This window comes from Puma concolor, chromosome B4 (assembly GCF_028749965.1).
Source record: "Puma concolor isolate L17-30 chromosome B4, mPumCon1.1.hap2, whole genome shotgun sequence".
Classification (NCBI taxonomy): domain Eukaryota; kingdom Metazoa; phylum Chordata; class Mammalia; order Carnivora; family Felidae; genus Puma; species Puma concolor.
In genome coordinates this window covers 22,856,002-22,869,474 of record NC_141673.1, presented here as the reverse complement: position 1 = coordinate 22,869,474, position 13,473 = coordinate 22,856,002, and the positions used below count along the sequence as shown (strand labels likewise).

At 39.9% G+C, this 13,473-nt stretch overlaps 1 protein-coding gene and 1 non-coding gene across 3 annotated transcripts; both read left to right on the top strand.

Annotated features, from left to right (window-relative positions):
• The first annotated feature begins 519 nt into the window (after positions 1 to 519).
• Positions 520 to 7,607, top strand: SLC25A3 (solute carrier family 25 member 3). 2 transcript variants are annotated; one of them, XM_025926359.2, is made up of 8 exons: positions 520 to 671; positions 905 to 1,065; positions 2,612 to 2,733; positions 4,531 to 4,710; positions 5,167 to 5,348; positions 6,249 to 6,421; positions 7,073 to 7,183; positions 7,267 to 7,607. In XM_025926359.2, exons 2-8 carry the CDS (start codon positions 909 to 911, stop codon positions 7,425 to 7,427), a joined length of 1,086 nt encoding a protein of 361 aa, XP_025782144.1. In that variant the 5' UTR covers positions 520 to 671; positions 905 to 908; the 3' UTR covers positions 7,428 to 7,607. The 2 variants fall into 2 exon arrangements, with proteins under 2 accessions (XP_025782144.1, XP_025782145.1); XM_025926360.2 differs by lacking the exon at positions 2,612 to 2,733 and adding an exon at positions 2,318 to 2,442.
• LOC112863964 (small nucleolar RNA SNORA53) lies at positions 5,927 to 6,177 on the top strand. The gene has a single exon (XR_003223911.1). It is a non-coding gene; the product is annotated as a small nucleolar RNA SNORA53 (small nucleolar RNA).
• Positions 7,608 to 13,473: the final 5,866 nt, after the last annotated feature.

Here is a 13,473-nt window from a genome sequence, read left to right as displayed (position 1 = left end):
TTAATATGTCATATAAACTATTGTGATGAACCCCCAAGCTGTCTTGTCTAAAGAGTTCTTGTTGCACATTTTCTTTTGAAATACTTTCCTGTGGTCTATTGGAAAATGCAGACATGTCTATGTGTAATGTCAATGTATGGAACTTAAAAAAAGTACCTTAATGGCAGACGTTGTTAACACAAAATACTGCAGTAACATTCTAACTGCAACACCGAAATAATGTATCATCCATCATTCAGGGGTTTTTTTCTGTTTGTTTAAATGAGTACCACCCTGGGACTCATCTAAATGTAAAAGTCTGGAATTCCTGCGTCAAAGAAAGACTCTTGAAGGTGAAGGCAGACAAAAACAGGAGGTCACCGAGCACTACCGCACACCACTCAAAAACCCGGCCCCGGAATGTGCGCCTGCGCAGAACGAATCCTCCGGCGCAGAAGCCGGGCCGGAAGTGCCGGGGCAGGCGGGGGCGGGGATCCGGTTGCTAGGTGAACGTGATGACGCCACGGCACCGGCGTTCTTCTCCGCCAATGGGTGCCCCAGCTGTAGTGACGCGTAACGTGCGTCACGCTGACGACGCGCGAAGGGCACAGATCTAAGGGCCAGGAGGACGTTCGGCCTCTGTGAGCCGCAGCCTTTCCGAAGGAGCGGTTGTGTGTTCGCCATCTTAGGAAGTGAGTGTGCCGGGTCTTCCCCCCAGTGGGTGCGGGGAATGGAATCCCTGTGGGGAGCTGCTTAGACTGCAGGCCTGGTCGACCTCCTCCCTTGTGGAGGCCGCCATGACCTCCTCAAGGGCGCGGAGGCGGGCAGAAGGAAGGCCCGTGTCGGGGTCCTAGGGTGCCGGTGACTTTGGCGGTCTGACGGGTCTCTTTGCCTTTCTTCTGACCGCTGCTCCCTGTTCCCTTAGGAAGATGTTCTCGTCTGTGGCGCATCTGGCGCGGGCAAACCCCTTCAACGCGCCCCACCTGCAGCTGGTACACGATGGCCTCGCGGGCCCCCGCAGCAGCCCCGCGGGGCCTCCGGGTCCGCCCCGCCGCTCCCGCAATCTGGCAGCAGCCGCTGTGGAAGGTGAGTTTAGACCCTAGCCCGATTCGGTCGTTATGTTCGTCGTGGCTCATTCGGCTTTAGTGGCCTAGAGGACGGAGAAGGACACACTTGGTTTTCTGCACCACAGGACGGCGCCCAGTTGCTTGTCCTAGGATGTCAGCCCTTTCCGCCCTAGGCCGTGTGTCGGATCCTTGGCCCTCTCTCAAGGGCGTGGAACGGCCTAGGCACAGTTCCCTCTGTGACCTCCACGTCCTCGAGAAAGTAAAGCTATAGAGGCCGTCACTAGCGTCTTATCTTCTCCTCAGTAACCTGCCTGGTCAGCGGGCTAAGTATTGGGTGAACTCTCCTTCGTAGCTGCAGGCCACCTGCAGTTCTTTCTAATTGTATTGTCTGTTACTTGATTTGACTTTGGTTATTAAAAATACTCCTTCCTCTCATAAGTATTCCCAAAGTCTAATATTCCTTGACCCAAGGTGTAAGAGATAATTGGGTCTCTTGTTTTAATGTAATTGGTAGAGGAGGTGACAGCAGCCCCAGATAGGCTATTAAAAGGCCATAGTAATTGGTAGGGATCCCTTTAGTCTTATCTCTCCGGATTCTTTTTGGTTAGACTCAACTTTAGCTTAATTGTGTGTTTTGAATCCCAGCGGAGTGTAATGTACAGAGAAATCCAAACACCAAATTATAGGAGTCCTGTAGATGTTATCTATATCGTGTGCCTGTAAAATCTAAACTTTTTAAATCCTTTATGTGTTTTGTTATGTCTTTAGTGTGGATAAAAAAGTCCTTATACTGTTGTGTAGTAGTAAATGTATTTGACTGCAGGAATCTGTTTCGTTTTATACTTATATGAATCCATAGGTGGAGATAGTATTGGTTAGTGGCTGGGGTATACTTAGAAGTTTGCAAGCTTTTTATTTGTCCAGTGCTCTGAGTTTGTACTCTGAAGTGTGTTTTTATTAGCACTTAATAACTTGAAGTTTAATTTTAATTGGAAGAGCTATTAATGTTGTAGGAAACATTTAGTATGGCAAAATAGGTAATAGGTAATGTCTCATAGTACCTTCATAATCTAAATGATTCTTTGATTTTGGTAGTAAATGTCTTGTTAAACTAGGTGGAAAATTATCTTTCAACTTAATTGTAAACAGTGGCCAAAGTTGTTCAGTTGTGATAGCATTATCTCCCAGGGAATCTTAGTTCTCTTTCATTCCCATGGCCTTAGTCATCTCTGAAGAAATATTTACCTGATTTTTTTTTTTCAACCAAACAGAGCAGTATAGCTGTGACTATGGATCTGGCAGATTCTTTATCCTTTGTGGACTTGGAGGAATTATTAGCTGTGGCACAACACATACAGCATTGGTTCCTCTAGATCTGGTTAAATGCAGAATGCAGGTTTGTTTTGCATGCTGGACTAAAAGTGTATTTTTGAAGCATGGCTTTTAAGTTGTAAAACATAAGCATCTAACAAGCTGCGTGGAAACCTAACTGTCCAGGAGGTAAGTTGATAACCAGTAACATGAGATTTATATTGAAATGCATGGTGTGTCTTGTCTTACTACAGAGTACAGTTGCGAATATGGCTCCATGAAGTTTTATGCACTGTGTGGCTTTGGTGGGGTCTTAAGTTGTGGTCTGACACACACTGCTGTCGTTCCTCTGGATTTAGTGAAATGCCGTATGCAGGTTTGTATTGAGACGGCAACATTGAATGTATCTTCCATGTGTGATTTAATTGCAAATACTTTTAAAGAGCTTCACAAATTTGAAGACATTACAACTGCTAGAAACTTCAGGAAACCAAACCCAAATTTTCTTAACTCGTGATCTTTATTTTAATCGGTTTTGTTTGTTTTGTTTATTTTTTGAGAGAGACAGAGACTGCTTGAGTCGGGGTGGGGGGCAGAGGAGGGAGAGAGAATCCCAAGCAGGCTCCACACTGCCAGCACAGAAACCGATGTGAGGCTTGAACCCGTGAAACTATGAGATCATGACCTGAGCCAAAACCAAGAGTCAGACACTTAACTGACTGAGCCACCCAGGTGTGCCTCAAGATTTTATTTTTAAGTAACCTCCAACATGAGGCTCAAACTTAACCCTGCAATGAAGAGTTAGTTGCATGCTCCATAGGCTAAGCCAGCCAGATGCCCTGGAATGCCTCTCTTTGAAAAATAAAATTGTAGGCAGATTTTTGGATCCCAAACCCTGGCTATAAATGTTTTTTTTTTTTTTTTTTGCTGCTGGACTGTTTTGACTAGAGTTCCTCTTCAAGGCCTGCCGGTTCTTTATGCTCCCAAATTGTCATTTTATAAGCAGTTACATGACAGAGTGGGTAATCATTTGTGTATTTTTGAAGTAACTTCATGTCCCTGTTTACTGATAAGATCAGGGCAGAACATTATGTACATTAAAAAAATACTCATTATTTTAGTGTTAAAATTATGTAGGCATAGCTTCTTGTATGTTTACATAAAAGTTTTTTGCAATTAGAATATTTTAAATTAGGATTATTGAAAAAAAATAATCAAACGTCAAAAATTTATTTGTCCCAAACAGGATTAGAAGTCCACTTACCTAAAAGAGAGGAAGGTGAAGTAAAGGAAAGTGAAATAATGTTAGCAGGCAGGAAGGTGATGTATACCAGCCATTTTAGTACTGGCAGATATAGTGAAATAAGATTTTTTTTTTTCTTTTCCCATTAGTTAATAGAATGGATATGAAATATACCTTTGCTGAAACTTAACGCACGTCTCTTGAGGTGAATTTAATTTCTTAAGTCAAAAGATAAATTCTCATTATGTCCATGTACCTTCTCAGCTTGTATTTTTTTTTTAATTTTTTTTTTTTTAACGTTTATTTATTTTTGAGACAGAGACAGAGCATGAACGGGGGAGGGGCAGAGAGAGAGGGAGATACTGAATCGGAAGCAGGCTCCAGGCTCTGAGCTATCAACCCAGAGCCCGACGCGGGGCTCGAACTCACGGACCGCGAGATTGTGACCTGAGCTGAAGTCGGACGCTTAACCGACTGAGCCACCCAGGCGCCCCTCAGCTTGTATTTTTTAAATTTGTCTTAACTTCATAAAACTTCGTAGTATAAACTGCTTAACAGGCTAACATACATTAGGGATATAGACTTATTACCTAGGCAGTAGCTTTAAAACTAAATTTTTTAAAGTGGTAGAGTTGGATGGTGAAAAATCTGAGTCAGTTTTATGTATTTTTCTAGGAATTTTACCATCTTAAGTAACCTTCCAAATTAATTCTGACTGAAAGACCTTAATGTATAAAGTTACATTTACAGAGATAATTCTAGATATTCAGTTGATACCATGCAGTGAACTTGTATTTATCTATCTTTTGTGTAGTTACTGAAGTTTATTATAGAACCAAAAGGAAAGACTAATAATAGCAAAATTTAATATTTATGAGAAGTGATAGCTCTTTGGTTAAATTAATTTTTTTCTTCTTGTTTTAAATAAAGGTGGACCCCCAAAAGTACAAGGGCATATTTAATGGATTCTCAGTTACACTGAAAGAGGATGGTGTTCGTGGTTTGGCTAAAGGATGGGCTCCGACTTTCATTGGCTACTCTATGCAGGGGCTCTGCAAGTTTGGCTTTTATGAAGTTTTCAAAGTCTTGTATAGCAACATGCTTGGAGAGGTATGTAATTTAACTTTGAAATTGAAGTCCTAAGCTTTAACCTGAAGTTTAAGACCAAAAAGGATCTTTTTTGGTCTTGCTCACCTTATTTTAGAACTGAAGAAATGGTCTCAAAAAGGGTAAGCAACATGCTTTAAATCAGGAGAGACCGAATGAGAAAAAATACATTTTTTAAAATTTCAGTGCTGTTTTTATTCTACTGTGCTCATTCCCAAGTAAGTTGGATTTTGAGTTTTTTAAAGAGGTCTCGGATTCCTTGTGTAGTTCAAGGGCCAACTAGATGTTGGAACCTAGATGTTCAAAGAATAATTCACATTGTACTATGGTTGATAAGGTTATGAGAGATTATAAACTTTCAGTCTCATCCTGAAATGTAACTATTTCCTTGAATTGTCCCTTAATTGAAAACAGCCAATGCAGCAGCAGTACATGTTCCTTCTTACGCTTTTCAATTAGGAGAATGCCTATCTCTGGCGCACATCACTGTATTTGGCTGCCTCTGCCAGTGCTGAATTCTTTGCTGACATTGCCCTGGCTCCTATGGAAGCTGCTAAGGTTCGAATTCAAACCCAACCAGGTTATGCCAACACTTTGAGGGATGCAGCTCCCAAAATGTATAAAGAAGAAGGTTTAAAAGCGTAAGTAAACATTTGTCTAAAGTTATAGTATAAGAAGGGAAGTGCTTTTGTTAGCAGTAAACCTACCAAACTTTTTTTTTAATTTTTATTTTTATTTTTATTTTATTTTATTTTATTTTTTTTTTAAATTTTTTTTTCAACGTTTATTTATTTTTGGGACAGAGAGACAGAGCATGAACAAGGGAGGGGCAGAGAGAGAGGGAGACACAGAATCAGAAACAGGCTCCAGGCTCTGAGCCATCAGCCCAGAGCCCGACGCGGGGCTCGAACTCAACGGACCGCGAGATCGTGACCTGGCTGAAGTCGGACGCTTAACCGACTGCGCCACCCAGGCGCCCCCAAACTTTTTTTTTTTAAACTATTATGTTATTTAATGTCTGTTTTCCCTTAAGTAGAACGTAACGGGCAAGGACAAGTTGATACATAGCATGAGCCCTGAATTACAGGTTTTTCTTAAGAAAGAACTGGTCAGTCTGCAGATAACTCGATATTTGACATTAACTGTTAACTTCTGGGAAGAGCTTGTTAGAATTGTCATCTGTGTTTACCAGCTAAGAATTGGCATATAGTCTGGCCACAACATGCTTCCTTAGATCCACCTTTGTGGATGCTAATCTTGAACTGAGTTCTACTTGTAAACTTTCTGTTTCTTGTAGTTCCAGTCAGAGAAACATCCAGCAACTTCTTCGGTTGTATAGTCAAAGGTGCTTGAGTCATTGGCATGTGAGATAAATATACCTGCATGTTAGTCCTAGGTTCTGATAGAAATGACATGCAATTGTGCTGCCATTTTTTTTTGCTATCAGGACTTGACTGGTGTGCGGACACTTCTGTTAATAATGAAAATTTCTGCTAGGTGAATAAAGACAGCTGAGTAAAATAAGTCTCCTGATTTCCTAGATTCTACAAGGGAGTTGCTCCTCTCTGGATGAGACAGATACCATACACCATGATGAAATTTGCGTGCTTTGAACGTACTGTTGAAGCATTGTACAAGTTTGTGGTTCCCAAGCCCCGAAGTGAATGTTCAAAGCCAGAGCAACTGGTTGTAACATTTGTGGCAGGTTACATAGGTATGAATTATTTAGAGCATATTTATGAAATTAAGAACAAATAATCATTTCCATTGGCCTCTTTTTGTGAGGAAAAAAGTATTCCAAAGAAGTCTTCCCATAGCATTTTATATGCCTTCTAGGATTCATAAATGCTTGTTAGCTTCTGAAAGAATTGTTTTCTCGTTTGCATGTCTTAAGTTTTGGCATGTATTGATTTCACTCCCTCATCATTTGGGTTTTTGGTTTGTTTTTCAAGAATACTTTTTTTTTTTAAAAATTTTGAGAGAGAGTGTGAGCGGGGGAGGGGCAGAGAGAGAGAGGGAGAATCCCAAGCAGGCTCCACACTGCTAGTGCAGAGCCCTACGTGTGGCTTGATCTCAGGAACCACGAGATGATGACCTGAGCTGAAATCTAGAGTCAGACTTTCAACTGACTGAGCCACCCAGGTGCCCCTCAAGTATACATTTTTAACACAAAGTGTTGATTAAAATGTGAATATAAAGACTTTTGGAGGATTGTTTTACATGGGGTAGACTGCCATATAACTTTTGTCAGTCTCTAAATTTCATTTTTTTTTAAATAACTAAAAATTAGGAAAAGGTTGTTGGTTGTCTTAATGAATTTTTTAAATTGATCCCATGCTGGATTATTTATCTTGACTTTTTTCAGCTGGAGTCTTCTGTGCAATTGTTTCTCACCCTGCTGATTCTGTGGTATCTGTGTTGAATAAAGAGAAAGGTAGCAGTGCTTCTCAAGTCCTCCAGAGACTTGGATTTAAAGGTAGGATTCTTTTTTGCTCCTCTAAACCAAGAGTAACACTTAGGTATATTTCATTTCTCATTCATGTGTTATGTTTCAACCAGGTGTATGGAAGGGACTCTTTGCCCGTATCATCATGATTGGCACTCTGACTGCGCTACAGTGGTTCATCTATGACTCTGTGAAGGTCTACTTCAGGCTCCCTCGCCCTCCTCCACCTGAGATGCCAGAGTCTCTGAAGAAGAAGCTCGGGTTAACTCAGTAGATTGATCAAAGCAAATGTGGACTGGATCTGCTTGTTGATCAGTGTTGAGGAAAGTGCAAGAGAAACTTTTATATATTTGACAGTGTAGGAAATTGTCTATTCCTGATAGAATTACTGTAGTACTCTTGCCTAAGGCGAGAGTTTCAAACTTACTGTTGAAATAAACCCAGCTGTTCATGATTTGTCTGTGACTTGATGGTTATTTTGAAAACTAGTTTCTAAAGATTTAATGCTAAAATGGAAAGGATTAAGTGTTAAAACCTCAAGGAAAAAAATGCAAATTAACCACTGTTGGTTTAGTACTCTGATCCCTACTCATAAATTGTTGTGTGTTTCAAGTTTTGTCAAACAAGAGAGTTCCTATATTTTTAAGAAACATACTTGAATTTTCAAAAAAACTTGATTTAGTTGTAGTTAAATTGAAATATGAATAAATATTTGTGGTTATATTTTGAGAAGTAAATTTCAGCATATAATCAGATTTTTGCAACACGTACTATACTTTAAAAACTCCTAATGAGTTTGCTAATATCATTTGTTTTTATTTTATTATTTATTTATCTTATTTGGGGGAGAGTGCAAGTGAGCAAGGAAAGGGAGAGGGAGAGAGAATTTTAAGCAGGCTCTAAGCTCAGCCCCTGAGTCTGTCACAGGGCTCAGTCTCATGACTGAGATCATGATCTGAGCCAAAATCAAGAGTTAGGAAGCTTAACTGTTGAGCCATTGAGCCACCCAGGCACCCCAACTAATCCTCATTTGTAAATCTAGGGGTCCCTGGCGGGGAGTTGGAGGAGTGGTTGTGAGTTTGAGCCCTACATTGGGTGTAGAAAGTAATCTAAATTAGACTGATTGTTAGAATGATAGTTATTTTTTGTAATTTTATTTCAAGATTTTATTTTTTGGAAGTAGTCTCTAATCCCACACCCAGTGTGGGGCACAAATTTACAACTGCAAGATCAAGAGTCACATGCTCTACTGACTGAGCCAGCCAGGCACCCCTAAAATGATAGTTTTTAAAAGGACCAAAGCACATGAAAGCCAAAACTACTTGAGGTAACAATTCTCTTCATACAAACCTGACTTTCTAAATTACAAAAAATGTAGCTGTAAAAGCACCTAGAAAGTAAGCCACTGTTGAGGTTCCGCTTATATTTGGTTAGGAAGTGTTAACAGCCCAATCTAACATTTTTCAAGTCTGATTATAATTTACCTTGGGGCTTCCAGTATCTGGATTGAGTTGACAACGCTTGTGTAAAGTATATAGATGGGGCCTCAGGAAAAAACTTATAAGGAGTCTTGAGGGAGAGAGATGTTTTTCACTACAAACCCATGTGGTAAGGTGAGTGAACTAAGTTTAGGAACCAGATACATTGAGTTGTGTGTTAACTTCTCTATGTCATCACTTGTTTTAAGATTATAGACTTACTTTACCAATGTTGCAGAGAGAAAGGGTTGTGGGTGCAGTGTGAGCCAGACTTAAAAGGTACAGGTGTAGTCTGAACCCACATAACTGGCATCACCAGTGTGTGTTAGTATTGCTGTGTAACAAATCAGCTGAAATCTAATGGCTTCAGACTTAAAATCTCAGGTCAGGAATTCAGGAGCATCTCTGCTGGACTCTTTGCTTTGGGTCTTATAAAGTTAAATAGTCAGGTGGTAGCTCTGAGGTCCTTTTTAAAAGCTTTAACGCCGAACACCGGCTGGCTTGGTAGAGCATACAACTCTTTTTTTTTTTTTTTTTTTAATATGTTTTTAAAATTTACATCCAAATCAGCGTATAGTGCAACAATGATTTCAGGAGTAGATTCCTTAATGCCCCAAACGCATTTAGCCCATCCACCCTCCCCACAATCCCTCCAGTTCGCCTGTTCTCCATATTTAAGAGTCTCATGTTTTTTCCCCCTCCCTGTTTTTATATTATTTTTGCTTCCCTTCCCTTATGTTTATCTTTTGTATCTTAAGTCCTCATATGAGCAAAGTCATATTTGTCTTTGACTAATTTCCCTTAGCATAATACCCTTTAGTTCCATCCATGTAGTTGCAAATGGTGTAGAGCATACAACTCTTGATCCCAGGGTTGTGAGTTAAAGCCCCAACATTAGATGTAGAGCTTTAAAAAATTTTTTTCCTTTTTAATTTTTTTAATCTTTATTTTTGAGAGACAGAGTGTGAACAGGGGAGGAGCAGAGAGCTTCCATCTGAGGAAGGCTCCAGGCCCTGAGCTGTCAGCACAGAGCCCGATGCAGAGCTTGAACCGTGAGATCATGACCTGAGCCGAAGTTGGATGCTCAACTGACTGAGCCACCTAGGTGCCCCCCCCCCCCAAAAATTTTTTAACTCATTGGGCTATAGAGCTATTCTAAGCATCATCTCTCTGTTACTGGCTCAGTGTTTCCTTAAGATCTACAGCATGGTGGCTCCAGGGCATTTGGACATAATTTCAGGGCTTTGAGGTGGAGCCTGGCAGAACCTGGATCTTCTTTAGTACTTAGCACTGTGGAAGTCATAGCATCACTTCACTATACTCTGTCATGACATCAGAAGTCTCAGAAGACTAAATCCCAGCTTCAGGGGAAAGGAACTTCTGTTGGGAGGAGTGTGAATCATGTAAGAAGAACCTGTAGGGATGGAAATACACATATTTTAAGCCAATCCAAAGATAGATTGGACTTGAAAACAGGATATGCAGTTCAGCCAGCTCTCCCTGTAAGAGTTTTATTTTTATTTACTAAAAATACATTTTTTTCAATGTTTGATTATTTTGAGAGAGCATGAGCAGGGCAGGGGCAGAGAGGGAGACAGAATCTGAAGCAGGCTCCAGGCTCTGAGCTGCACAGAGCCCAACGCGGGGCTTGAACCTATGAACTGTGGGACCATGACCTGAGCCAAAGACAGACACTTACCGACTGAGCCACGCAGGCGCCCCTTATTTATTATTTTATTATTTTTTTAATGTTTATTTTTGAGAGGGAGAGAGCGTGAGCAGGAGAGGAGCAGAGAGAGAGGGAGATAGGATCCAAAGTGAGAACCATGATGACAGCCGGATGTGGGGCTCAAACTCATGAACTGAGATCATGACCTGAAACAAAGTCGGACGCTTCACCGACAGCCACCCAGGCACCACAAGAGTTTTATTTTCAAGAAAGACAGATTTTATTTGAGGGTATTTACAAGTGTACTGTGTTCAACTTAAGAGTCACTTGTTATCTGTATAGAGATATATTTCAAAGCTATTTCTGAGAGAAAGCCATTTCAGCCTAGAAATTCAAGAAAAATGCCCAAAGTTTTGTGATTCTCATTTTACATTTTAAAATTTATTCATACTGAAATAATATGACATTTTAAGAGCATTGTTTTTCACATTTGGTTTAAGAAAATGTCCACTCCATAAAGCAGAACTCAGTGGAATGAGTATATGTGATTAGTTTAATAGAATTATGTTGTAATGCTAGGACAAGATAGAATTGCCTAGTAGTTTCCAGGAGGGTCAGATATGTTTCAAATTGTCTTTAAAAGCAATTAAAACTGAGAAAACTTGATTTTTGCTAAATTATGAATACCTTATGACACAACAAAATTGAACAGAAGAAGTAACAGCTGAATCAAGTCATCTTTATTGTGTGAAAGCTTGAAACGTTTCACCATGTTTTAAAACAAGTTTACTAGTCCCTACCAAAATAACACCAGCATTTTTCACAGAGCTAGAACAAAGAATTCTAAAATTTGTATGGAACCAGAAAAGACCCCAAATGCCAAAGTAATGTGAGAAAAGAAAGCCAAAGCTGGAGACATCACAATTCTGGTCTTCAAGCTGTATTACAAAGCTGTAATCATCAAGATAGTATGGTACTGGCACAAAACCAGACACATAGATCAATGGAACAATAGAGAACCCAGAAATGGACGCACAAATGTATAGCCAACTAATCTTTTACAAAGCAAGAAAGAGCATGCAATAGAATAAAGTCTCTTTAACAAATGGTGTTGGGAAAACTGGACCACTTTCTTATGCTGTACGCAAAAATAAACTCAACATGGATGAAAGACCTAAATGTAAGACAGGAAACCACCAAAATCCTAGAGGAGAAAACAGGCAACCACCTCTTTAACCTTGGCCACAGCAACTTCTTAGTAGACCTGTCTCTGGAGGCAAGGGAAATAAAAGCAAAAATGAACTATTGGGTCCTCATCAAGATAAAAAGCTTCTGCACAGTAAAGGAAACAACAAAACTAAAGTGCAACTGACAGAATGGGAGAAGATATTTGCAAATGACTTTGCGAATGACATCTGATAAAAGGTTATCCAAAATTTATGAAGAACTTCCAAAGTAAACACCCAAAAAACAATCCAGTGAAAAAATGGGCAAAAGACATGGACACTTTTCCAAAGAAGACATCTAGGTGACTAAGAGACACACACAAAGATGCTCAACATCATTTATCATCAGGGAAATACAAATCAAAACTACAATAAGATACCACCTCACAGCTGTCAGAATTGCTAAAATTAACAACACAAGAAACAGGTGTTGGCGAGGATGCAGAGAAAGGGAAACGCTCTTGCACTGTTGGTGAGAATGCAAACTGGTGCAGCCACTCTGGAAAACAGTATGGAGGTTCTTCAAAAAATTAAAAATAGGAATACCCTATGACCCAGCAATTGTACTGCCAGCTATTTATCCAAAAAATACAAAAATGCTGATTCGAAGGGGCACATGCACCCTGACGTGTATAGCAGTACTATCAACAATAGACAAATTATGGAAAGAGCCAAAATGTCTATCAACTGACGACAAATGGATAAAGAAGATGTGGCATATATGTACAATGGAATATTACTCGGACATCGAAAAGAAATCTTGCCATTGCAACAACGTGGATGGAACTAGAGTGTATTATGCTAAGTGAAATAAGTCAGAGAAGGATACATGTATGATTTCACTCATGTGGAATTTAAGAAACAAATGAACATAGGGAAAGGGAAGGAAAAATAAGATAAAAAGAGGCAAACCAGAGACTCTTAAATACAGAGAAAAAAGGTTGCTGGAGGGATGTGGGTAGGGGGATGGGCTAAATAGGTGATGGGCATTAAGGAGAGCACTTGTTGGGATGAGCACTAGGTGTTATATGTAAATGATGAATCACTAAATTCTACTCCTGAAATCACTATTACACTGTGTGTTAATCCACCTGGATTTAAACAAAAATTTAAAATTAAAAAAAAAAAAATTTAGAAAAATGAGTTTAACATTTCTGGGATACCATTTTTGGGATAGAAAAAATGTCCAAAATGTTCATGGTGCATAGCAGTCTTGCTGCTAAATTAGGAATTGCATACTGTTTCTTTAGCATAAGAAATTATATACAGTTGACCGTTGAACAACTCAGGGTGGTGGTATTAAGGGTGCTGATTTACACTACACCCCCACCCCCGCCATACATACACTGTCAAAATCCCATATATAGCTTTGACTTCCCCAAAACTTAACTAGTAGTACCCTACTGTTGACAGGAAGCCTTATTGAAACAGTCAACATATATTTTGTAAGTTATATGTATTGTACTGCATTAGGATGTACTGTTGTGATACCCTGTGGGGTGTAGAGCTATTTCCAAAAAAATAGTTCCATACCATGTAACTTTTGTTGTACTAGTTAATGGCTTTGTCCTTTATTAGATGTGCCAGGCACTTCAGATATGTTAATGGTGGGGCTCCTGGGTGGGTCAGTTGGTTAAGCCTCTGACTTTTGATAATCGGTCAGGTGATGATCTTGCGGTCATGGGATCAAGCCCTGCTTCAGGCTCCGTGCTGAGCATGAAGCCTGCTTGGGGTTCTCTTTCTCTCTCCCTCTCCCCCACCTCCCCTGTGTTTCTTTGTCTCTCTCTCAAAACAAAATAAACTTAAAAAAAGGAATAACATCTTTTAAAAAAGGTATGTTACCAGCAATAGCACTGCTAGGAATTTATCCAAGGGACACAGGAGTACTGATGCATAGGGGCACTTGTACCCCAATGTTCATAGCAGCACTCTCAACAATAGCCAAAT